Below are 24,874 nucleotides of genomic sequence, written 5' to 3'. Positions count from 1 at the left end.
AGCTGACCCAATTCTCGGGTCCTTTCTTTCTCCCCCTCTTCTGTGGTGTCCAAAGGCCTCTGGCTGTGCTTGTCCGTGCACTGGTAAGAACATAACACTTTTTTCCCCAACTACAAAGAAAGTCCTTCTTCAGTCTGCTGGAACTTACTGATAATAATTTTTCTTTCAAAGGATCTGGGGACTCAAATGATATTTGTATAGGCTGCTTTGTACTTGGAGTGATTAACAATATAAACATTAGGTTGTTTTCTGATAAAAGCAAAATGCCTTTCTTTCAATAGATGGCAATGAATTAGCTTCTATAATAAAAGCCCAGAGAGTAGGGAGCCAGAGGAAGTAGATCAGATGGCCAAGATAACAACAACAACAACAACAACAACAACAACAACAACAACAACAACAACATGAAAGCCCAGGTGACTTGGATGACATTTTTGTTTTGGCTACTCATCTATGTTTACTAGTGAGACGGTCACAGAAAAGTCCAGACTTGATCTTCCTTAATAAGAATCGGACAAAACCTGGGGGCTGCAGGGATCTAATCAGAGAAAAGCCAGAATATGCGTACATATTTAACATATAATAAACAAGCCAATGGGAATTACAAACTACTTATTCTAAGTACAAATAATAGCATTTATGTTTACCTTTACATATTTCCAACTATAATTTTATAGAATTAAAAACTGTAAATCACAATGAATGAAAAATAGCTTGAGGAGTTCAATTTAAATTTTTCAGAACATTCTCTTCATAATATCAAGAAAAATATTATTCTTCATAATATCAAGAATAGTCTTATTTTAATTTACTATTTTAATTTATATTTAGTATGACAGAATTCCAGATAACCTTGAAAAACACAAGATGTTATGATTATTTTTGGTATATTATAGCCTATGTTCCCAGGAGAATCTTTTTTGAACCATATTTTTATGGTATCTTTAAATATGCTCACATTTATTAAGATTATTAAAAAGCAAAAATTTTTTGGGCTAAGGTAGCCAAAACAAAATATATTATGACTTAATTTAATTCCAAATACCTGAGGCCATGCAATATGCTCTGTGATTTTGTGAATATAAATGGCAGGCAGAGTATGTATCCTTATTCCTCAGCTGAAAGAATGCATGTATTTATTGAACAAAAAAGTTTTGTTGCTTGGACAAAAAATTATTTGTGAATTGCAAGTCTATGCAAGTGATTCAAATTATCTCAAATTTTAAAAAATTCATCTCGGTTATTTTTCAAAATTTTCTATATATGCTATATATTGAACAAAGGCCTTTATCTTTACTAGGTCTAGAGATAAATATGTATGTGTGTGTGTGTATATCCATACACATACACACACATATGGATTCCTTAAAACTTTGATTAATATACAATATAATATTCAAAGATATTTGTTAGATCCTTAGGAAAAGAATTCAATAAAATTTTGATTACACATGAAAAGAATTAGAATATGCATTGGTTAGGCAATTTTACATTTTGTCTCTAGATATGGGTTTGACTATTGCAGAGAGTTGAATTATGGCCCCCAAAATATATGTCCACATCCTAATCCCTGAAACCTGTGAATGCTTCCTTAGATGGAAAAAAGATCTCTGCAAAATGTAATTATGTTAAAAGCTTGAGATGGGATCAACTTGGACTGTGCAGGTGTACCTGAAGAAAAGACACAGAAAGAAAGGTAACAACTCAAGGTGAAGACAAAGTGGAAAGAGAGAGAGGCAACCACAAGCCAAGGTATGCCAGCAGCTGTTCAGAAGCTGGAAAAGGCAAATAATGGATCCTGCCCCCACTCCCTGCCACCCTCAGGGGCTCCAGAGGGATTTGATCATGCCAAGTCCTTTATTTCATACTTATGACTCCAGAATAGTGAGAGAATGCATTTCTTTTGTTATAAGGCACCACGTTTGTAGTCATTTGTTGCTACAGGCACATGAAACTAGCACAGATTTTGGTGCCGGTTACTGGAGTGCTATTGTGACAAATGCCTAAACATTTGGAAGTGGCTTTGGAGTCTGGTAATGAGTAGAGACTGGAAGAATTTTGTGGAGCATGATCCAAAACTCCTATATTCACTTGAAGAGACTGTTGGTAGATTTGTGGGCTCTGGTGAGGGTCAGAAAGAAACGAGGAACATGGCAGACACAGTTTCTGTCATCTTCAGGTATACATATGTCATCATGACCAGAATGCTGGTAGAAATATGAATGTTAAGGTGCTTCTGGCCTTTCAGAAGGAAATGAAAACCATGTCATTAGAAGCTGAAAAGAAAAGGCTATCCTTGTTACATAAAGGCAGAAAACTTGGCTGAATATTGTTACGCTACTGCTGTATGAAAAGCAGAACTTGCAAGTGATGAATTTGATTTCCAAAGCAAAGTGTTGAAGATGCAGTCCTTGCTGCTTGTAATAAAATGTGAGCAGAAAGAGATAAGTTGAGGAAGCAACTGTTAAGCAAAAATGAACAAGCACTTGATGATTTGGGAAATTCTCAGCTTATCCATATAGCAAAAGATGCTACTATTAGGAGTTTTACTATTATGAAGTTGTGCTCTGGAGAGAAATCCAAGGTTGTGGCTGGGCAGGCTTTTCTGAGGAGATTAGATAGGTGACTTATGGATCCCAACAGCCACTTCAGGAGAAACCAGGAATAGAGATGTGGTTATCCAGGAAGAATCTATGGAGAACATTAGACTAGTGGTGTCAATCCCTGGGACATATACAGGATACCCATGAGGTTTTTGAGAATATTGCATCAACAGAAAAACCACCAGCTTGTATGAAGGCAACAGAGACAGAAGGAACTAAAATAGCATGGTAAGACTTCCAAAATTCTGTGGACAGGAAATGGACTGACAGATCTACTTAGCTGCAAACACGTTCTTCCTTCAACAAAAGGAAAGAGTGGCTCTGCTGATGGTGCACAGGCCAAGGTTGGAGAATAGATTTCATATGCATAAATTCAGACAGGGAGTAAAGACAAATTTTCTCCATCTCCATGTACCAGTTGAAATTTAGAGAACATAAGTTTTAAATAATTTTATCAAGGTCCTATTGTAGAATTTGACTAGAATTCAGATCTTTAGAATATTTCTCTTACTTTACCTATAAAACCTCATTATATTTTGCTCAGATGCATGGTAATTTCCAGCTGTCAAAAATAATTTTTTAAAAGAGAGAACTTTGGATCACAATGTGAAGATAATTGAGATATGTAGGGGCATAAGAATACATAGTTGAAGATCGCAGTGCTAATTTATACCTACCTCTTACCTTGAATACCACTGGGCAATTTCTGAATATCAAACAGCACTTGGGTTACATCTCTCTTTCTGAGTATTTTAGAAATCAAGCTGAAATCTCCAAATTGTACTGACAATTGTCCCTATGTTTCAGCATAATTAGAGTACAAAATTTAATTATAGGGTTCTCATGGCATATGTTTTGTTAAATTACTACAAAAATAGAATAAAAATTTACAAATTAAATTACATTCATATTAATTAAACTTTTCAAACTTAATTTGTTTACTTTTTTTCCTGTAATGTGGTTATGTTATAGCTTAGGAGAAGCATAAAATTATTAATTTGTATGATCTTAAAAAAAGCTTTCAAATTTCTGTAATAGTCATTTTTCTGAAATACACATATTTGTACATTGTTGGTATTTACATATGCTCTTCTGTATCTAACAAACACCATCAACTGGATCTGTTTGTGTTTATAAGATACTTGTCTACTGGGACTTTTTTTGGTAGCAGCTACAAAAATATATAGTGAATTAAATTTTAAACAAAACTTTACAATTGCTTTAAGTTACCTCAAGCATTTTATGCTCTGAAAAAGAATAAGTTCTGATATTTTTAAATGATCATATTCTTGTCTGAATTTTCTGAATTTCCTCACTTTAATTTTAGAAATTAGTATATTTTAAGATCTCTAATTATTTAATATGAGTTGATCATGAAAATAAACATTTTCTACAGATATTTGATCATATATTTGGTCAAATAATGAATGACAGAAAAAAAATTAACTTGAAGCAAGTTCTTTACTCTATAATTCATGAATTTTACTTTTAGAAATATTTAGAAGTTTACTTTACCAAAATAATAGCAGCTGCCCAATGGGAACTGGCTGAGGTTCTCGCTGAACCTCACCCCTGCATTATAGCCTGTCATTTAATAAATTTACTTGAATTGCTGTACAAACAAAGATGGAATACAAGTCCCTAAAGCATCTTCATCCAACTATACACCATTTATTAACTGCAGCCTCAATATTTTGGAGCCACCCTGAATAATGATAAAATTCAATTTAAAAATGTTAGTGTTGGTGGAAACTTTTTAAATTATATTTATATTTTAAATTACTTTATGTTCAATGACCTCACAGAAGAAGAAAAATTTCAGGCAGTAAATATATTTACATGGCATTTCTACATAAGGCAAAATGTGAAAATCTTCACATTTCGTAGAATTATTATTTCTGGAAATTAGTGAGCAAAGAGAAATGAAAACAGCACACTGCTTCAATGATTCTAGTACAGGTTTTTCTGCTTTCTTTCAAGTGTCTTCTCTGCCTGTTGTCCTAAGGCCTATTCAGTAAAACATAATTCATCATTTTAAAACCAGTTTCTATAGTATTATATTTTTTAACATTTCTCATTTTCTTCCTAATTATATGTGCATTTAGATATATGTTTTACATCATTTCAATAACATATCATTTGTTTTACTTTTTAGTTCTTATTTTATATGCATTTTCCTGATATTTTCTTTTCACATTTATTTGTTTGCATGGTAATCCACTGAATAAATTTCTTTAGATATTTATCTGAAGTTTCCTTATTTACACCTATTAATAACAGGCCATCTCTTCAGAGTCAAATTTATGCAAACCTACACACCTCAGAGTATTTGGAAATAAAGTAAAAGAGATATTATTTCTATTATTGTTTCAGACTAAAATTATTATGATAAATAGAATTAACATTTCACTACCTTTAACAAAACTTTTCTAGCTACTCTCAATCTCTCTTAATTTCTTCCTTCTTACTTTTCAGACATATCAATTATATCATCACTGAAGACATTGTGCCATCACTCAGGTCTATGTGAACTTCACATATTATTGTCCCTATGCCTAATAATGTTTAAACATTTATGTATCACATTATGTATCACAATTATATCATAATTATATATAGTATTTTAAATATTAAAATGCTTTATAATCATTAGTACTTTTGAGTGAGAACTGATTACAAGATCAAAAGGACATGCAATCAGAATATAATCACAGCAGGTTGAAAGAAAAATTAGTCACTTTTTAATACAATGTAGCAACATTATCATAATAGACCTATGTATTTCTCAGCAGATAAAACAATCTAGTGTAGAAGAGTATCTAGTGTAGAAGAGTTGCCTGCTTTCATGTAGCACTTACTGCAAGGGTGAAAAACAAACAATGAAATTTGGAGTATCCTTCCTTATTCTTGCAGAGGGTAGAGAGATTTGTATCTGTCACTTTTCTATAAGGCATAGATTTTTTCCTATGCTTGTCAGATGTATCTTTTTTAAAATGCAATTTTATTGAGATATATTCACATTTCAGATAATCATCCAAAGTGTACAAACAATGGTTCACGGTATTATCATATAGTTGTGCATTCATCACTATAATTAGTTTTTAAGTATTTTCATTACTCCAAAAAAATAAAAATAAGGATAAAAAAATAAAAATAAAAAAGAGCCCCCAAAACATCCCATATCCTTTATCCCCCTCTATTATTTATTTATTTTGTCTTTATTTACTTGCTCCGCTGTCCATACATGGATAAAAGGAGTGTCAGTCCAAGGTTTTCACCATCAGATAGTCACAATAAAAGCTATATAGTTATACAATCATCTTAAAGAATCAAGGCTACTGGATTACAGTTTAGCACTTTCCAATATTTCCTTCTAGCTATTCTACTACACTAAAAACTATAAGGTATATTTACATAATGCATAAGAATAACCTCCCAGAATGACCTCTTGACTCTATTTGAAATCTCTCAGCCACTGAAACTTTATTTTGTTTCATTTCTCTTCACCCTTTTGGTCCAAGAAGCTTTCCTCAATCCCATTGTTTCAGTTTGCTGAAGCTGCCAGAATGCAAAATATAAGAAATGGATTGGCTTTTACAATGGGGGTTTATTAGTTCACAAATTTACAGCTGTAAGACCATGAAAACATGCAAACTAAGGCATCAACAGGATGATACCTTCTCTGAAGAACAACCAATGGCATCTGGGGTTTCTCTGTCATGTGTAGGCTGATGGCTGGAGTCTGCTGGGCCTCTCCCGAGGTTAGCTTCTCATTTCCATTGCTTTCTCCAAAATGTCTCTGGGATTCTGTCTCTCTCTCAGCTCCTGTGCATCCTTGCTTGTTTCTCCCAGGGTGTTTCTCTCTAAGTGTCTGCAGGTCCTCTCTTAGCTTCCCCAGGGAAAACACTTGGCTTCTTCTCTTAGCTTAGCATCTGCAAATGTCTTTTTGTCTGCTTCTCCAAGTGTCTGGGTCTGTGTCAGCTCTGAGCTCTCTCTCTGTCCCTGATCTCTCTTACAGACTCCAGTAAACTAATTAATACCCACCTTGAATGGGTGGGTTCATGTCTCCATGGAAATACTCTAATCAAAAGGTCCCATCCACAATAGGTCTGTCCCACACGATTGGATTAAAAGAACATGACTTTTTCTGGGGTGCATAACAGATCCAAACCAGCACAGCCAGGATTATACCCAGGACTCATATCCTGCATTGCCAGGGAGATTTATACCTCTGGGAATCATGTGCCATGTAGTGGGGAGGGCAGTGAGTTTACCTGCAGAGAGGGCCACATCTGAGCAAATAGCTTTTCTGAGGGTGACTCTTAGGCACAATCATAAATAGGCTTAGTTTCTCCTTTGCAGGAATAAGTTTCATAAGGGCAAGGCCCAAGATCAAGGGCTTGACTTATTAAGTTGGTAGAATTTAAAGTTAAACCTTCTGTTCTTTTTAAAAATATATTTTTTTCTCATAAATATAAGGCTGTGGCTGTTTTTAGGCAGTCTATTGCACATAATGAAATGGAGAGTCAGTTCTCTGATGAGGTATTTTTCTCTTTTCTTTAAGCTTGGGTACTCCTCTGTAAGTTAGTACAGGAAAGGCATGATTCTCAAGGAAATACTGTCTGGAAGATTCACAGTGCTTTTTGTTGTTCTTGTTCAAATGAAACCTATTGTCTTCTGGGGCAACCCTGACTCATATAGGATGATAGCATTGGATTATCAGGTGTGGGGACAGGCATGCCCCAGCCCACCACACCCAGGTCAGACTTCTTTGTTGGGTGCTGCTCTTGGTATCTCAGTACCTATTGAGACATCAAGAAGAAATCTACCCACCTCCATTCTCACTGCAAAGAGACAATTTCAAAGATACCAAATAGCCATAATGGAAAAAAGAGAAGATGACACTGAGTGTTGAGGATGTTTTGTAAAAGGAGACACGTCCTTAAGCGCAAGTAGGGAGGTCAAGTGCACAGTCATTTGGAAGATAATTGGCATTACCTGGTAACCTTGAACATGCACATACCCCAGCACCCTCAATTTCACCCTACACTCGGAAAAACATGTGCACAGACATTCATGATGTTGTTTGGAGTAGCCACAAACTGGGAACAAGTCAATTTTCCTTAATGGCTGACAGTCATACCAATTTTAAGAAAAGAATATTTGCCAAAATTTTTTCTTACATTTCAAAGCAAAATCTGTGCAAAGACACAGAGTCATTTATGTAAAGATAGTTTTCTACATTAAAGACCATGGCTCTTCTGGGTTCTATAACAGCTTCAGTGAGAAAGCTGTTTTCTACATTAATGAGCTTTAGCTGGTTTGCTAAAGCTGCCAGAATGCAAAATACCAAAAATGGATTGGCTTTTATAAAGGGGATGCACTAGGTTACAAATTTAATTCTATAGCAATAAAAGTTTCCAAACTAAGGCATCTACAAGAGAATATCATCACTAAAAAAAAACAGGCCAATGGCATCTGGAACACCTCTAGCTGGGAAGGCATGTGGCTGGTGTCAGCTGGTCCTTTGCTCCTGGGTTCTGTTTTCAAAATGTTTTTCTTCAGAATTTCTCTGGGCTTTTGTCTCTCTTAGCTTCTCTCAGCTCTCTGCTTGGTTCTCCTGGGGTGTTTCTCTTTAAGCATCTGGAAGTCCTCTCTTAGCTTCTCTGGAGCAAACTCTGGGCTTCATCTCTTAGCTTAGCATCTCCAAATGTCCTTCTGTCTGCAGCTCCCAGCATCTTCAAGAGTCTTGTTCTGTGTTGGCTCTTAGCTTCTTCTGGGGGGAAACTCTGGATTACATACTTTAGCTTCTCTCCAAAATGTGTCTCTCACATTCTCTGAGTTCCTTCTCTCTGTGAGCTCTCTTAAAGGATTCAAGTGATCTAATCAAGACCCACCCTGAATGGGTGCAGCCAAACCTCCATGGAAATAATCTAATCAAAGTTCTCATCTCCATGGAAACATTCAATTAAAAGGCCCCACCCTACAAGTTTGGATTAAAAGACCATGGCTCTTCTGGGTTCTATAACAGCTTCAGTGAGAAAGCTAAAAACTTCTGTCTTGCCTTTCATATTTTACTCTTTTTTCCGTAGGACTTCTCAAATACTCAATGTTTTAGTATGCTAAAGCTGATGAAATGCAACATACCAGAAATTGACTGGATTTTAACAAGGGGTATTTATAAGCTGACAAGTTTATGGTTCTAAGGCCATGAAAATTTCCAAATTAAGGCATCAACATGATGATACCTTATCCCCAAAGACCAGCTACTAGCAAACTTGGGGTCCTCTGTCACATGGGAAGGCACATGGCAACATCTGCTGGTCCTTCTTTCCTGGGTTTTGTTGCTCCCAGTTTCTGGCTTTGGTGGCTTCCTCCTGTTTTCTGTGTGTGTACGTCTCTCAGATTCCCCAGGACTTTTTCTGTCTTTTCTCCTCTTATATAGGACTCCAGTAAGAGGACTAAGACCAATTTTGAATGAGTCACATACCAATTGAAATAACCTAATCAAAAAGTCCCCTTTCTGCAATAGGTCTACACCCACAAAAATGGATTAATAGAACATGATTTTTTGGGGTATATACAACTTCAAACCACCACACCAATATGTCATGAAATGTATGATCTAAAACAGGTGTGAACAGAGGAGAGTATTAAGAACTATGAAACTATGATATCTAGTGTTTTTGCTAAAACAGAAGCACTGTTAATGGTCAATACTTAGTGAGGTGAAGTTTATGGTTTTGAATATTCTGTTAGACTACATTATCCCTTAAATTAACAGAGAGAAAGCCTAAATTATTAGAAACAGTGATGACAAGGCAATGAAAATAAAGAGACAAAGGAACACAGAAAAGGTTGGAATAAAAAGACAGTGAAAAAGTAGAGAAGCAATTGCTAATGATATAGACATGACTATAGTGATTAACTTCTGACTGTCCTGGTATGAACTTCAGTCTCCTTGCTAGTGCCCTTCATCTTACACTCCTACTTTTTCACAGAATTCCAATATCACTAGAGATAAATCAGTTTTTCTCTCCTGAACTGCAGTTCATTTAGTCCGGATGGCATTTACTTAAATACATTTAGTGACTGCCTGCTAAAGGCTTATTTTGATTTATTTAGCTAATGTAGATGATTATGATGTTTGTGGATGGAAACTTATGAATGAAAGTATTCTGGAAGAGATAAATCAGGCTAGAACTCTCAGGAAAAAGTGATTTCTTTTTCCAATAAGTATTGTAGTGTAGCTTTAATGATGGGTGTCGAGGGGCTTATTGTTAGAAAAACACCAAAGAGTTTGATGTAAAGTTACAGATATGTTGAAGAATTTTACAAAGGCTGAGGAACTCTATGACCACACATTTTTAAGATCACTACTTACATTGTGCTTTGTGAGGTTTGAAATATTGGTTGCTATTGCTTGCAGCCAGTCAATGCAGTCTTCAGCAGAGAGACACTGGATAATTCCACTGCAGACGCCATCCACAGCAACCACTTGTAAAGCATTCTGCCTGCAGACATGTCAGGACAAATCAGATCAGAACATCATCTCATTTATCTATTTGCAATCTCTGTCTAAAAGCTCTTCTTTCAAGCAATGATGTCAGTAACCAAATTCATATTTGGTTACTTTTCTTTATAAGTACCTCTGTTTTTATTGGAACACTAATGCTAAACCCAGACAACATATCATTTCAAACTAACAGAAAGGAGCCTGAGAGCCTAAGATATACACACACACACACACACACACACACACACACACACACACACACTCACATATATAATGTTGTAATTGAAAGTATATCTATATTTTAGGAAGATTCTTTTCTGAGTTTATTATAAAATTATTCATGGAAGTCTATCTCTAATTTTGGTTACCATTATCTCCTCTTGACATTACCAAGACATTTTTTACCTAATATGGAAGGATAACTAAACCAAACAAACAAACATTAAACATCTTACCAAAAAACAATTCACTTGACTCTCATGAAGTGCAATGCTTATCAGCTGTTGTTCTAGTTTGCTAATGCTGCGGAATGCAAGACACCAGAGATGGATAGGCTTTTATAAAAAGGGGGTTTATTTGGCTATACAGTTACAGTCTTAAGGCCATAAAGTGTCCAAGGTAACACATCAATAATCGGGTACCTTCACTGGAGGATGGCAAATAGCGTCCGGAAAACCTCTGTTAGCTGGGAAGGCACATGGCTGGCGTCTGCTCCAAAGTTCTGGTTTCAAAATGGCTTCTCCCAGGACATTCCTCTCTAGCAAGCTTGCTCCTCTTCAAATAACATCACTCACAGCTGCACTGCGTTTCCTCTCCTTGAGCCAGCTCATTTATATGGCTCCACTGATCAAGGCCCACCCCGAATGGGTGGGGCCACACCTCCATGGGAGTATCCCATCAGTTATCATCTACAGTTGGGTGGGGCGTATCTCCGAATCCAAACATTCCAACTTAATCCCCACTATTATGTCTGCCCCACAAGATTGCATCAAAGAATATGGCTTTTTCTGGGGGACATAATACATTCAAACCGGCACATTCCACCCCCTGGACCCCAGAAAAACATATTCTTTCCAAATACAAAATCCATTCATCCCACAATACCACAGAAACTTAAATCATTTCAGTAACAAAAGTTAAGTACAATATCCTATCAAAATCAATTACAGGCATGGTGGGTCCTAAGGCACAATTCTCCTTTAGCTTTGGATCTGTGGACTTAGAACAAGTTATATGCTTCCAATATACAAAGGAGGGACATTCACAGGATAAACATTTCCATTGCCATAAGGAGAAAGAGTAAGGAAAACAGGGTTAACAGGACCAAAACAGTTCCTAAAACCTGCAGGGCAAACTCCATTAGATTTCAAAGTCTGAGAGTCATTAACAGAACAATGTTGCATCCTTGGGGCTTGAGAGAGTAGAAGCCTAACCCTTCCTAAGGGCCTTTTCAGCAGCCCTTTCCTCTCCAAACGCTTAGGTGAGTGCTCCAACATACCCACACATTGGGGAGACCACCTTCTCGGCCCCACCCTCCTCAAACATCTGGGCTGCTCCCGGATTCCCTTCCATCTCCGGGGCACACGCTCAACCCCTTCAGAACAGTGTGGTGGCAGCCAGGCTCTCCCCAATTCCCTGGGAATGTGCTCCACCCTCTTTGGGACCTCGGGTGGCAAAACTCTTCCAGAGCATCGAGGTGGAATGCCCACCCTCGACCTCCGGGGCAAACTCACCCTTTCCATGCATGTGGCCTGCTCCACTCTCCCAGCCCAAGGCCTCTTGACTCCAGACCTCAACCTCCATGGCTTTGTCTTTGAAGAAACTTTTCCTTCAATTTGTTCCTTGTCTTTCTCCTCCAGTCCCGACTGGCAGCGGCTCTGTCTGTAAAGATCTCGCAAAAATTCTGTTGGCTTCGCATGAAGCATACAGGGGTCAAAGCCATCAGACAATAGGAGTTTCCACAAATCCTTTCTGGATAATTCCATCTCCAATCTTGGCTTGTACTGAAATGGCGGCTGGGTTCCATGTTTGGTTACATCCTCACGTTGGGCTGTAGCTTCTGGGATTCCGCCCCCTGGAAGCTTGTAATTTTCCAAGCCATCAGCTTCTGGTTTCTTGGAACCCAAGAGTTCAGTTCTAAGTTTATCTCTCTCTGCTCGCATTTTACTATAAGCTGCAAGGAGAAGCCAGGATACATCCTCCACATGTAGTCTGGAGATCTCCTCAGCTAAGTATTCCAGGTTGTTGCTTCCAGATTCTTCCTTCCATATGACACCAGGACTCAATTTTGCCAAATTCTCTGCCACTTTAAAACAAGGATCGCCTTTCTTCCAGTTCACAACAACACATTGATCATCTCTGTTCAAGACCTCGTCAGAAGTATCTTTAGAGTCCATATTTCCACAAACAGTCTCTGTAAAGCAGTTTTGGCCTTTTCTATCAAGCTCCTCACAATTCTTCCAGAAACTCCCCATTATCCATTTAAAAAGCCGTTCCAACATGTTTGGTATTTGCAAACTCAGCAGCAAAAGCACCCCACTCCTGGTACCAAAATCTGTTCTAGTTTGCTAATGCTGCGGAATGCAAGACACCAGAGATGGATAGGCTTTTATAAAAAGGGGGTTTATTTGGCTATACAGTTACAGTCTTAAGGCCATAAAGTGTCCAAGGTAACACATCAATAATCGGGTACCTTCACTGGAGGATGGCAAATAGCGTCCGGAAAACCTCTGTTAGCTGGGAAGGCACATGGCTGGCGTCTGCTCCAAAGTTCTGGTTTCAAAATGGCTTCTCCCAGGACATTCCTCTCTAGCAAGCTTGCTCCTCTTCAAATAACATCACTCACAGCTGCACTGCGTTTCCTCTCCTTGAGCCAGCTCATTTATATGGCTCCACTGATCAAGGCCCACCCCGAATGGGTGGGGCCACACCTCCATGGGAGTATCCCATCAGTTATCATCTACAGTTGGGTGGGGCGTATCTCCGAATCCAAACATTCCAACTTAATCCCCACTATTATGTCTGCCCCACAAGATTGCATCAAAGAATATGGCTTTTTCTGGGGGACATAATACATTCAAACCGGCACATTCCACCCCCTGGACCCCAGAAAAACATATTCTTTCCAAATACAAAATCCATTCATCCCACAATACCACAGAAACTTAAATCATTTCAGTAACAAAAGTTAAGTACAATATCCTATCAAAATCAATTACAGGCATGGTGGGTCCTAAGGCACAATTCTCCTTTAGCTTTGGATCTGTGGACTTAGAACAAGTTATATGCTTCCAATATACAAAGGAGGGACATTCACAGGATAAACATTTCCATTGCCATAAGGAGAAAGAGTAAGGAAAACAGGGTTAACAGGACCAAAACAGTTCCTAAAACCTGCAGGGCAAACTCCATTAGATTTCAAAGTCTGAGAGTCATTAACAGAACAATGTTGCATCCTTGGGGCTTGAGAGAGTAGAAGCCTAACCCTTCCTAAGGGCCTTTTCAGCAGCCCTTTCCTCTCCAAACGCTTAGGTGAGTGCTCCAACATACCCACACATTGGGGAGACCACCTTCTCGGCCCCACCCTCCTCAAACATCTGGGCTGCTCCCGGATTCCCTTCCATCTCCGGGGCACACGCTCAACCCCTTCAGAACAGTGTGGTGGCAGCCAGGCTCTCCCCAATTCCCTGGGAATGTGCTCCACCCTCTTTGGGACCTCGGGTGGCAAAACTCTTCCAGAGCATCGAGGTGGAATGCCCACCCTCGACCTCCGGGGCAAACTCACCCTTTCCATGCATGTGGCCTGCTCCACTCTCCCAGCCCAAGGCCTCTTGACTCCAGACCTCAACCTCCATGGCTTTGTCTTTGAAGAAACTTTTCCTTCAATTTGTTCCTTGTCTTTCTCCTCCAGTCCCGACTGGCAGCGGCTCTGTCTGTAAAGATCTCGCAAAAATTCTGTTGGCTTCGCATGAAGCATACAGGGGTCAAAGCCATCAGACAATAGGAGTTTCCACAAATCCTTTCTGGATAATTCCATCTCCAATCTTGGCTTGTACTGAAATGGCGGCTGGGTTCCATGTTTGGTTACATCCTCACGTTGGGCTGTAGCTTCTGGGATTCCGCCCCCTGGAAGCTTGTAATTTTCCAAGCCATCAGCTTCTGGTTTCTTGGAACCCAAGAGTTCAGTTCTAAGTTTATCTCTCTCTGCTCGCATTTTACTATAAGCTGCAAGGAGAAGCCAGGATACATCCTCCACATGTAGTCTGGAGATCTCCTCAGCTAAGTATTCCAGGTTGTTGCTTCCAGATTCTTCCTTCCATATGACACCAGGACTCAATTTTGCCAAATTCTCTGCCACTTTAAAACAAGGATCGCCTTTCTTCCAGTTCACAACAACACATTGATCATCTCTGTTCAAGACCTCGTCAGAAGTATCTTTAGAGTCCATATTTCCACAAACAGTCTCTGTAAAGCAGTTTTGGCCTTTTCTATCAAGCTCCTCACAATTCTTCCAGAAACTCCCCATTATCCATTTAAAAAGCCGTTCCAACATGTTTGGTATTTGCAAACTCAGCAGCAAAAGCACCCCACTCCTGGTACCAAAATCTGTTCTAGTTTGCTAATGCTGCGGAATGCAAGACACCAGAGATGGATAGGCTTTTATAAAAAGGGGGTTTATTTGGCTATACAGTTACAGTCTTAAGGCCATAAAGTGTCCAAGGTAACACATCAATAATCGGGTACCTTCACTGGAGGATGGCAAATAGCGTCCGGAAAACCTCTGTTAGCTGGGAAGGCACATGGCTGGCGTCTGCTCCAAAGTTCTGGTTTCAAAATGGCTTCTCCCAGGACATTCCTCTCTAGCAAGCTTGCTCCTCTTCAAATAACATCACTCACAGCTGCACTGCGTTTCCTCTCCTTGAGCCAGCTCATTTATATGGCTCCACTGATCAAGGCCCACCCCGAATGGGTGGGGCCACACCTCCATGGGAGTATCCCATCAGTTATCATCTACAGTTGGGTGGGGCGTATCTCCGAATCCAAACATTCCAACTTAATCCCCACTATTATGTCTGCCCCACAAGATTGCATCAAAGAATATGGCTTTTTCTGGGGGACATAATACATTCAAACCGGCACAGCTGTAAAACCACTTTTAGACTCAGTTTAATCATTTACTTAAACATGATTTGGGGCAAGAGGTTCATAATTCCTTTCCAGGTCTAAACATGCAACTTTCCTTGTGTGAACATTGTGAATTTCAAAACAGCCAAACTTTTCCTTAAAATGAAATGATCAGGAAGAGGAAGATGGCGGCATAGAGAGGAGTGAAAGTTAGTTAGTCCCCCCAGGGCAACTAATAAGCAACCAGGAACAATTAATAAGTGATCTGGAATAACTGCTGGGGGACAACTATGATGTTAACACATCATGCACCACTCTGGATTGGGAGGAAAGCCTGAGATTGCAGCATGGAATCTGTGAGTAGAAACTGTAGACCTGACCTGAGTGCCCCCTCCCCCCATGGCAGCCCAAACAGCAAAGCCTCACTGTTCTAGAAAGTAGCACTCTCTGAACAAGCGAATATAGCTGAGTCCAGCTCCAACAGGGGTTTTAATTAACAAATGTTGACTGCCCAATGCAAGGTGCAAATCCCCAACAAGCAGACAGAGGCTTTTAGTGATGACTGACCTTGAAGAGCCAGGGGACTTCTGTTTACCAGGAGGGGGACCCCAGAGGACCAGGTGCTCTCTCTGGCTGATGGGTAAAACTGGGGGCCATGGACTGACTCTGAAAGGGGGCTGTCTGTCCCTTTTTCTCTCTCTCAACCTGAGAGGTTCAGTGGAGAAAACCTTAGCAATTTTCAGCTCGCAGTGCTCTGCAGTGGATAAACCCTCAGTCATTTTCAGTTCCCAGCACTCAGACCCAGACAAGTATGGGCACAGCAGAGTCAGAGAGCAAAGAACAGTTTTAAATGCAAATGAAAACTCCCCCCAGGGGGGTGTATCTTCCTTAAGAGGAAAGAGGTAGTGCTCAGATCTACTACCAGCCTTCCATTCAGAACCAAACCCCAGGGCATGGGGGAAAACAATCAAACCAGAAACAACTTAAGCTGAGTATTAAAGGGGCCACACCTCCTTGCACAAGTTGGGAGTGACAGGCTTGCAGGAACCACTTGCTGGGCATGTTAGGAAAAGCACAGTGACTTGAGGCATCACAGGGTGTGTCAATTTTCTAAGACACACCCTCAGGGAGACTTGGCACTGAATATTTCCTCCTTCGGGCACTTGAGCCAGTTCTGGTCGGGGAAAATGTAATTACGGTAACCAAGAAAACAAGATGCCTAGAAAACAGAAAACTACAGCCTACACTAAGGAAAACAAAGGTATGGCCCAGTCAAAGGAACAAACTTACACTTCAATTTGTTTCAAATTGAAACAACTAATGCTAAATCTATTAAAAAAAGTTTAGGGAAAATATGGCAAAAGAGATGAAGAGTATAATGAAAACCCTGGGTAAATGTAAGGTAGAAATCAAAAGTTCAAAAAACAACTGGCAAAATCTATGGAAATGAAAGGCACAACACAAGAGATGAAAGACACAATAGAGACATACAACAGCAGATCTCAAGGGGCAGAAGAAAACACTCAGGAACTGGAGAACAAGACACCTGAAATCCTACACACAAAAGAACAGATAGGGAAAAGAATGGAAAAATATGAGCAACATTCCAGGAAACTGAATGACAACATGAAATGGTTGAATGTACAGGTCATGGGTGTCCCAGAAGAAGAAGAGAAGGGAAAAGGGGCAAAGCAATAATAGAGGAAATAATCAAAGAAAATTTCCCATCTCTTATGAAAGACATAAAATTACAGACCCAAGTAATGCACCGTGCTGCAAACAGAGTAGATCTGAATAGGCCTATGCCAAGACACTTAATAATCAGATTATAAAATGTCAAAGACAAAGAGAGAATCCTGAAAGCAGCAAGAGAAAAGAGATCCATCACATACAAAGGAAGCTTAATAAGACTACGTGCGGATATCTCAGCAGAAACCATGGAGGCAAGAAGGAAGTGGTGTGATATATTTAAGATACTGAAAGAGAAAAACCACCAACCAAGAATCCTATATCTGGCAAAACTGTCCTTCAAATATGAGGGAGAGTTTAAAATATTCTCTGACAAACAGACAATGACAGAGTTTGTGAACAAGACACCTGCTCTACAGGAAACACTAAAGGGAGCACTACAGACAGAAAGGAAAAGACAGGAGTGAGAAGTTTGGAACACAGTTTTTGGTGATGGAAGCACAGCAATGTAAGTACACTGAATAAAGATGACTTTGAGTATGTTTGGAAGAGGAAAGTTAGCAGCATGAGGGACACCAGAAGGAAAGAGGAAAGATAAAGACTGGGACTGTGTAACTCAGTGAAACTTAGAGTGCCCAACAACTGTGATAAAATGTACAAATACAGTTTTTTCATAGGGAGAACAAATGAATGTCAACCTAGCTGGGTGTTAAAAATAGGGAAGTATTGGGGGAAAATAAAATCAATACAAACTAGAGACTATAATTAACAGAAACATTTTATTATGCTTCCTTTAATGTAACAAAGGCAACATACCAAAGCTAAATGTGTATACGAGGGGGACATAAGGGAGGGTTATGGGACTCTTGGCATTGGTAATGTTGTCTGACTCTTTATTCTACCTTAGTTTAATGCTATCTTTCCTTTCCTTGCTTCCCAGCTGTCATGTTTTTTTTTTTTTCCTCTTTCTTTTTTCTTTTTCTTTTGTCTCTCTACCTTATTTGACTCTTCCTCCTGCTTTGTGGAAGAAATGGAGATGTCCTTACATAGATAGTGGTGATGGTGGTGAATTCATAAATATGTAACTGTAAAGGGAACCACTGATTGTTTACTTAGGATGGATTTTATGGTGTGTGAGCAAAACCATCTTTAAAAAAATGAGTTGATGAAGAAATCTTGAGGGCACTATATTGTGTGAAATATGTCAGACCCATAAGGACAAATATTGTAGGGTCTCACTGATATGAACTAATTATAATATGTGAACTCATAGACACAAAATGTAAGTTACCAGGATATAGAACGAGGCTAAAGGATGGGCAGTGGCTGCTTATTATGAGCAGAATGTTCAACTAGGTTGAAAAATGTTTAGAAATGGACAGATGATGGTAGCACATTGTGAGAATAACTAACAGTGCTGAATGGTGCATGAATGTGGGGGAAAGGGGAAGCTCAGAGTCATGCATGTCACCAGAACGAAAGCTGGATGTTAAAAGATGGGAATTTATAAAACAGTGAACATTGTGGTGGGCAATGTCTGTCTTTAACTGTGCAACTATTAGATATATCTTTCATGAACTAGAACAAATGTATGACACTATTACTACAAGTTAATAATAGAGGGGTATATAGGAAAAAATATACCTATTGCCAACTATATACTGCAGTTAGTAGTATTTTAACTTTCTTTCATCAACAGTAGCAAATATATTATACCAATATTATGAGTCAACAATGGAGGGGGGATGGTTAAGCGATGGGAGGATTTGAGTTTCCTTTTTTTGTCTTTATTTCTTTTCTGGAGTAATGAAAATGTTGTAAAAATTGAAAAAAAATATAATTGTGGTGATGGATGCATAGCTGTATGATGGTACTGGGGGCAACTGATTGTGCACTTTGGTTCTTTGGTTAATTGTATGGTATGTGAAAAATCTCAATTTAAAAAAGGCAAGAAAATGAAATGATCAGTCTAAATATCCCTTAATAGCTTTTATTGATTGTTTCTGTTTTTGTTTTGTTTTGTTTTGTTTTTTGGTAGAGACAATTAAATGTTGCCATCCTAATGGTTTACAGAACTGCTGTAGAACTTAAAGCTGTTCCTGACTGCTGTAATGTTTTTTTTTCCCTTCCTCAAGTTTTTTGCAATGTTTAGATTTGAACTTAATTGACTGGAGTAGACAAAAATCCCCAAAATGAATGGACACTAGACAAATGGTTCATTATTAAGAATCACTCTGTTGCTAAACAAAATATACTTTAGAAAATATACAAAATATAATTAAATTCGAGTCAATGAAGCAATAAAAAATTTCTGCAGTTTCAGATTCAAAAATGCTACCTAAGTTGTATAAGTTCATATATTTTCTTCCAAACTAACACCTTTTCTGGCTCTTCTCTTAACAAATGTTTTGTAGCTATGTAATTGTGGATTAGATATGATTTCACGTTCCCAAACAATCATACAATAAACCCACAGAGAGTATGTATGTCTCAGATTTCACTATTGGGCCTTTGGCCACTGTCCCTTCCTTTATGGTTAGTCCGTATCTCATAACTGGACACATGGTAAAGCCTTTGGAAAATAAGGCATTCTGAATCCATATTGTTAACTGGCTCTCATGTCACTGGTCCAACATTTTCTATTGTTAACAGGGAAGTACAAAGATACCCTCAATCGTTTTCTCTTAGAAATATATTAAAAGCCTTTGGGAGGTACAAATATTGTCTGTCTCTTTGAAATTATATTCTTCTGAATTACTGACAAGAAAAAAAATGCGCATAGGCAGAAAAGAATATTATAATGGTGAATGACTTTATTAGCTTCAGCTTTGATGTTCACCAGTGAGTGAAACATTTAAGATGTCCAGACAGAAGCTCAACCAGCCGTGGAAAATATGAACTAATTTGAGTTTGGTAATATACATTTCTTTCTGCTCTCTGGTTACCATAACTATTGCTTCATGTCACATAAATTAAAGCATGTCTTGAACACATTTTGTCCTCTGTGCAGCAAATGAATCTTGGCAGCTTACTATTTTTAGCTGATTAAGTTAATATATTTAGACCTGCTCTGCAGCCTGTATTGTCAGATACATTAACCAGTCCCTGATAGAATAATTCTCAGGCAATAATTCTTTATAAACCTAGGTTTTTGTGTTAATACTTTTTTTTTTTGCATTCTCTGCTTCAACTTTTCCAATTTGTATGAAACCCCTTTCATGAATATAGGTAAAATACTTGAACAGTTTCTTCACTTACATGTGACTTCTTTCAAAACAGGCTGATCGCAAAGATTACAGTCTGGGTTGTACTTCTTCCTCTACTACTCAATAAATGAGACCATTGGAAAATTACCCCACTTAATTTTGCCTCAATTTCCCCTAAGGAAAAATGAAAATAACAATTTTTTATTCAATGAGCAGACTTCCTGAATAATTGATAGGATCTAAACACTTCCACATATTACTGAGGCTCTTTGAATACTTTTTCTCTTAAAAGTCCTTTAATATGAGGTTTTGACAGCAGTATTTCACATTGTTCAGTGAAAATTACTTCACATAGACTTATTGTTTTCATTGACAATGTAGGAAAAACTGCAGAGCTCTTGTTTTTATTTTTAGGTTTTAGAAAATGCAATTCCTGAAATAAGTAGCTAATAGTCTACCTTCTTTGTTTCATCTTATTTGATGGGATAGTTTCTGCAATCAATAGGTTCCATTACTCATTTACTTAGTATTGTGAGTCATTAAACTTTAAAAACATTTATAGTGCTCTTGAGGATACCCATATGGAATGTTGGCTCTAAATATATATATTACATAAATAAAGAGTTTTGAGTTCAGAATCATTTTTTCACTCTCTGCTAATTCATTTTTATTCTTTTCTAAGGGGTCTTGGTCATTTGTTTTGGCAATAAAAATTATTCTCAAAAGTTGCTGAATTTCACAGTAGGTTTTGTTCATTTAAAATATAAGTTTAGTCTTCTTTTCTATGAAAAAAATATACTGCTCACTATAAAAATTCATAAATCGTTTTAATCTAACATCTGCTTACATAAGTTTTCGGATTAATGCAGTTCATATTGATTCATTGTTGGTTTTATGCCATAGGAAGGCATATGTAGGAAGATGTTAACTTTGTAAAGGGTGAATCTGAGTAATGGAATTCCCACGACCAGAGAGAGATGGCATCTCCTGCATGAGGTACCATAGAGCTGCAGAGAATAAAATGTCCAACTTCAGTGTGGTCAGTTTGCCAGAATCAGGAAGAGGCATCCGGGAGATGAGGACGGAGAAGGAGGTTCGCATGTCTGCAAGGAAGTGAAAGACATGGGGAACCATGGCTGAATTTACATGGAGGATTAACATGGTTAGATATGTGTAGAGTGGGTGATCTTGTTAAACTCATTAGGAGAATACTGAGATGATAAGGAATTGAAATAATGTGTTAGTAAAAAAGAAAAGAAGCTGATATTTCAAGGGATTCAAGTATTAGAAAGGACAAGATTAAATGATCGGTTTTTGTGGAACATGAGAGAGAGGGTAACGTTCAAATCACTCCTGGGTTTTGGGCTTGGTGGTTGAATGGCTGTGGGTATCATGAAAAATGTTAGAGAAGACCAGAGGAAGGACACATTTTGGACTAGAGATAATTAACCCAGAGCAAATATCAGAGACACAAAGAGCATGGTATGCCAGTTTCTTTGATGCAGTCTTGTGTGGGCAGATGTATTGATGTTGATTGGATTGTAATTTTTTGATTGAGGGTTTCCATGGAGATGCAACCAACCCACCTGTAGGTGATAACTCTGATTACATAATTTCCATGGAGGTGTGGCCCTGCCCATTCAGCATGGGCCTTGATTAGTTTACTAGAGCACTATATAAGCTCTGACAGAAGGAGGAAGCTTGCTACAGCCAAGAGGGACACTTTGAAGAATGCACAGGAGCTGAGAGAGGAGCTGCAGTTCAGAGACAGTTTTAAGATGGCCGTTGGAAGCTGACACTGTCATTCTGGAGAAAACCATTTTGAAACCAGAACTTGGAGCAGATGCCAACCACATGCCTTCCCAGCTAACAGAGATTTTCCAGATGCCATTGGCCATCCGCCAGTGATGGTACCCGATTATTGATGCATTGCCTCGGACACTTCATGGCCCTAGGACTGTAACTGTGTAACCAAATAAACTCCCTTTTTTTAAAGCCAATCCATCTCTGGTGTTTTGCAAAAAGGCAGCATTAGCAAACTAGAACACATGGCATATTCAGAAAAACAAGTGGTTTGTTTGTCTTGTTGTAATATGTGAAGGGGGAAGCTGCAGGTCATAAAGTTGGTGAGAAAGCAAAGTCTAATGATAAAGCACTTTATGAACCTATCCCAGCATTCCAATCTAATTCTCAAAGTCAGGGAGAGCCACTGGAAGACTTTAAGCACTGGAAGGATGCTATTGTATTTGCGTTTTAGAAAGATCTCTCTGCTGGTGGTTAAGATGGATGGAAAAAAGCCGGAGTGAAGGCTGGGAGATGGGTGAGATGTCTACGACCATACCCTGGATAAGCACCTGCACTGCACAGCTGTGGGGGTGTAGCAGAGAACATTGATTCAAAGGATATTGAGAAGATATCACTTACTTGATTGAAAGAAAGGAATACAACAAATAGAACCCTCAGATTCCTGATTTCATCAGTTTCCTGTGTTTCACTCTGAGTTCAATTCATATACAGCACGCCCCATTCTGTCCCGTGTAAGTGATGCTGCGTCAGTTAGTGCCTCATTTGCTCTATCACTTCTTAGGCTCATAATCTAAACTGTTTGGTGATGTACACAAGGCCTTCTTCAATTTTCCCTTCCTATTTTCTAGGCATTAAATTCACCGATCCATTTCATGATTTGAAATCAGATGACTCTGTATTGCACTTTGATGTGACCGTTGCCTTTTCTCCAGGGTCCCTTTGTCTGAAATACCTTCCGTCCAACTCCATTTGTTACCCAAGGAGCTACTGCAAGTTACTTAGCTTTATGTGACTCTCTGACCCACAGTTTCTCTCTCTGCAAGAAGCAGATGGTAAAACTTGCCTTGTAAATCTCATGTTGCATTTGGAAAACCATGCACCTCGCTGATAATGAATATTTGCTTAAAATGTTGGTTGTGAGATTTCTGCTTGTCAAAATCCAAGTCATACAATATCCATCCATTTGTTTCTAACTGAATAAGTAAATGACTATACTTGTCCTTGTGGTAACACTGTACATGGAAGTATTTTGTGTTCAAGGAACGTGATGTTTACAACCTACTCTCAAATTTCAGAAAAGAGATAACAGAGAGATAGAGAAGCAGACAGACATATAGAAAGAATGATACAGCAAATGTGGCAAAATGCAAAAGTTGGTAGATCTGGTATTTCTGTGTATGTGAGGAGGATATGTTGGAATTCTATGTATGGCTTTGTATTATTTTTGCAACTTTCCTGTACATATGAAATTATTTCAAAACAAAATATTTTTAGATATCCAATTCAAATTTTAGAATGTTAACCTGGATACTACCTATGCCATGATATTTGCTATAACCCATGTATTTGGAATGAGTCTCTCCCACTTGCGTGCTTCCAAAAGCCTGGTTCCTTTATTACAGTAATTATGTTTTACCTAGTATTAAACTTGTTTGTATACCTGCCACCTACCTTTCCTTCTTCATAAGCCCACCCTCTGTGTAGGAGGAGCCATGGAGTGTACCTTGGCATCACTCTTAGCACTGAGCACTGTGTTCAGAGTCTACTCTTGAACTGCACAAGCCCCATCTCAGCCTTGTTATAGTGATGCACTATCTTTGCTCACCTGAGATCTGGTTGTCATTCAAGACAGCTGTACCGTCAGACTTAAATTCTGACATTTCTGTTCTCCAGCTTATAAATTCCTCTCATTCCATCACTACCTAACTAATGTATTCTTTCTTCTCCAGTAGATCTGCATTCTTCCCTAACTGAGCTCTCTGTTCATCCATACTAATCATGTGCTTGTTTCCACCCCAGAATTTTCTATCACCTTGGCCTCCAGCTGTTCCAAAGTTCCTAACTCCTAGTCCTGAAGAACTTTAATTTTAATTACTTTTATAGCCTTTTCTTCCTAATATGTTGAATTTTCCTGGAAAAAGAAAGTGGTGAATTGTGCAAAGAAGTCCCAATTCAATTGGGCTCTGGGGAACCCATGGCCCTTGGCTTCCTTATCTATTTTGTCTACAATGGCGAGCTCACAGTTAGAGATTCCCATGCCAGCCCAGCCATCATTTTATTCATCACTGGTTAACTGGATAAGCCTGTGGCCCATAGTAGTTCTTACATAAAGGTCCCTCTTTAAGTCCTGAATCCTGCCTATGTCTAGTCCTTCTGAGTAATGATCTTGCCTTCTAACTCTCCAATACAGTCAGAATAAGCACCACATTGCATGTCTTTATCTTATTTTTCTTTATAATTTATGCTATTTAGGAAGACATGCCAAGCAGAATCCTTTTACCTGTGCTAGAGGCCTCCTAAAATATGCTCCTTCATAGGTTAGTCTGTTATTTATTTTTTTTCAATTTCTCAAAGAAACTCAAGCTATTGGATCTCTGTCCTTTGGTAGGTATGGAAAATATCAAAACATACTTGATAAGCTTTGAATAAATGCATCAGAAGCTTGAGAAATGGAACAAGTAGGGAGTCTTTCATAAGATAATTTGCCCAGGTTGAAAGAACTGTGCAAATTTGATGTAGAGTTGTTCAAAGGAAGTGTGAGCATTTCCAGAGAGGGTTATATATCTTAGGATGTAACACTTTCTCCCTAATCCCATATTGCAGCTGTGTAAGAACTACTAAAGATGGGGTGTATATGAAGATTTTGCTAGACAGAAGGACATTTGCATGGTCATGGAGTAAGATCAAGGAGGTTCTAAGTGCTATTTGTG

The 24,874-nt window shown here is 38.5% G+C and overlaps 1 protein-coding gene across 2 annotated transcripts in view; it reads right to left on the bottom strand.

Annotated features, from left to right (window-relative positions):
* The window catches only part of SNTG1 (syntrophin gamma 1), a 1,042,376-nt gene that overhangs the window by 196,087 nt on the left and 821,415 nt on the right, over positions 1-24,874 (bottom strand). For both annotated transcript variants that reach the window (XM_037803436.1, XM_037803438.1), the window contains exon 12: positions 9,988-10,117. In XM_037803436.1, the coding sequence (XP_037659364.1) occupies positions 9,988-10,117 (130 nt within the window). The remainder of the gene's footprint in view (positions 1-9,987; positions 10,118-24,874) is intronic.

This window comes from Choloepus didactylus, chromosome 14 (genome assembly GCF_015220235.1).
Source record: "Choloepus didactylus isolate mChoDid1 chromosome 14, mChoDid1.pri, whole genome shotgun sequence".
In the NCBI taxonomy this organism is placed as follows: domain Eukaryota; kingdom Metazoa; phylum Chordata; class Mammalia; order Pilosa; family Megalonychidae; genus Choloepus; species Choloepus didactylus.
The sequence above is the reverse complement of the archived record's forward strand: the minus strand, read 5'-3'. Positions and strand labels throughout refer to the sequence as shown.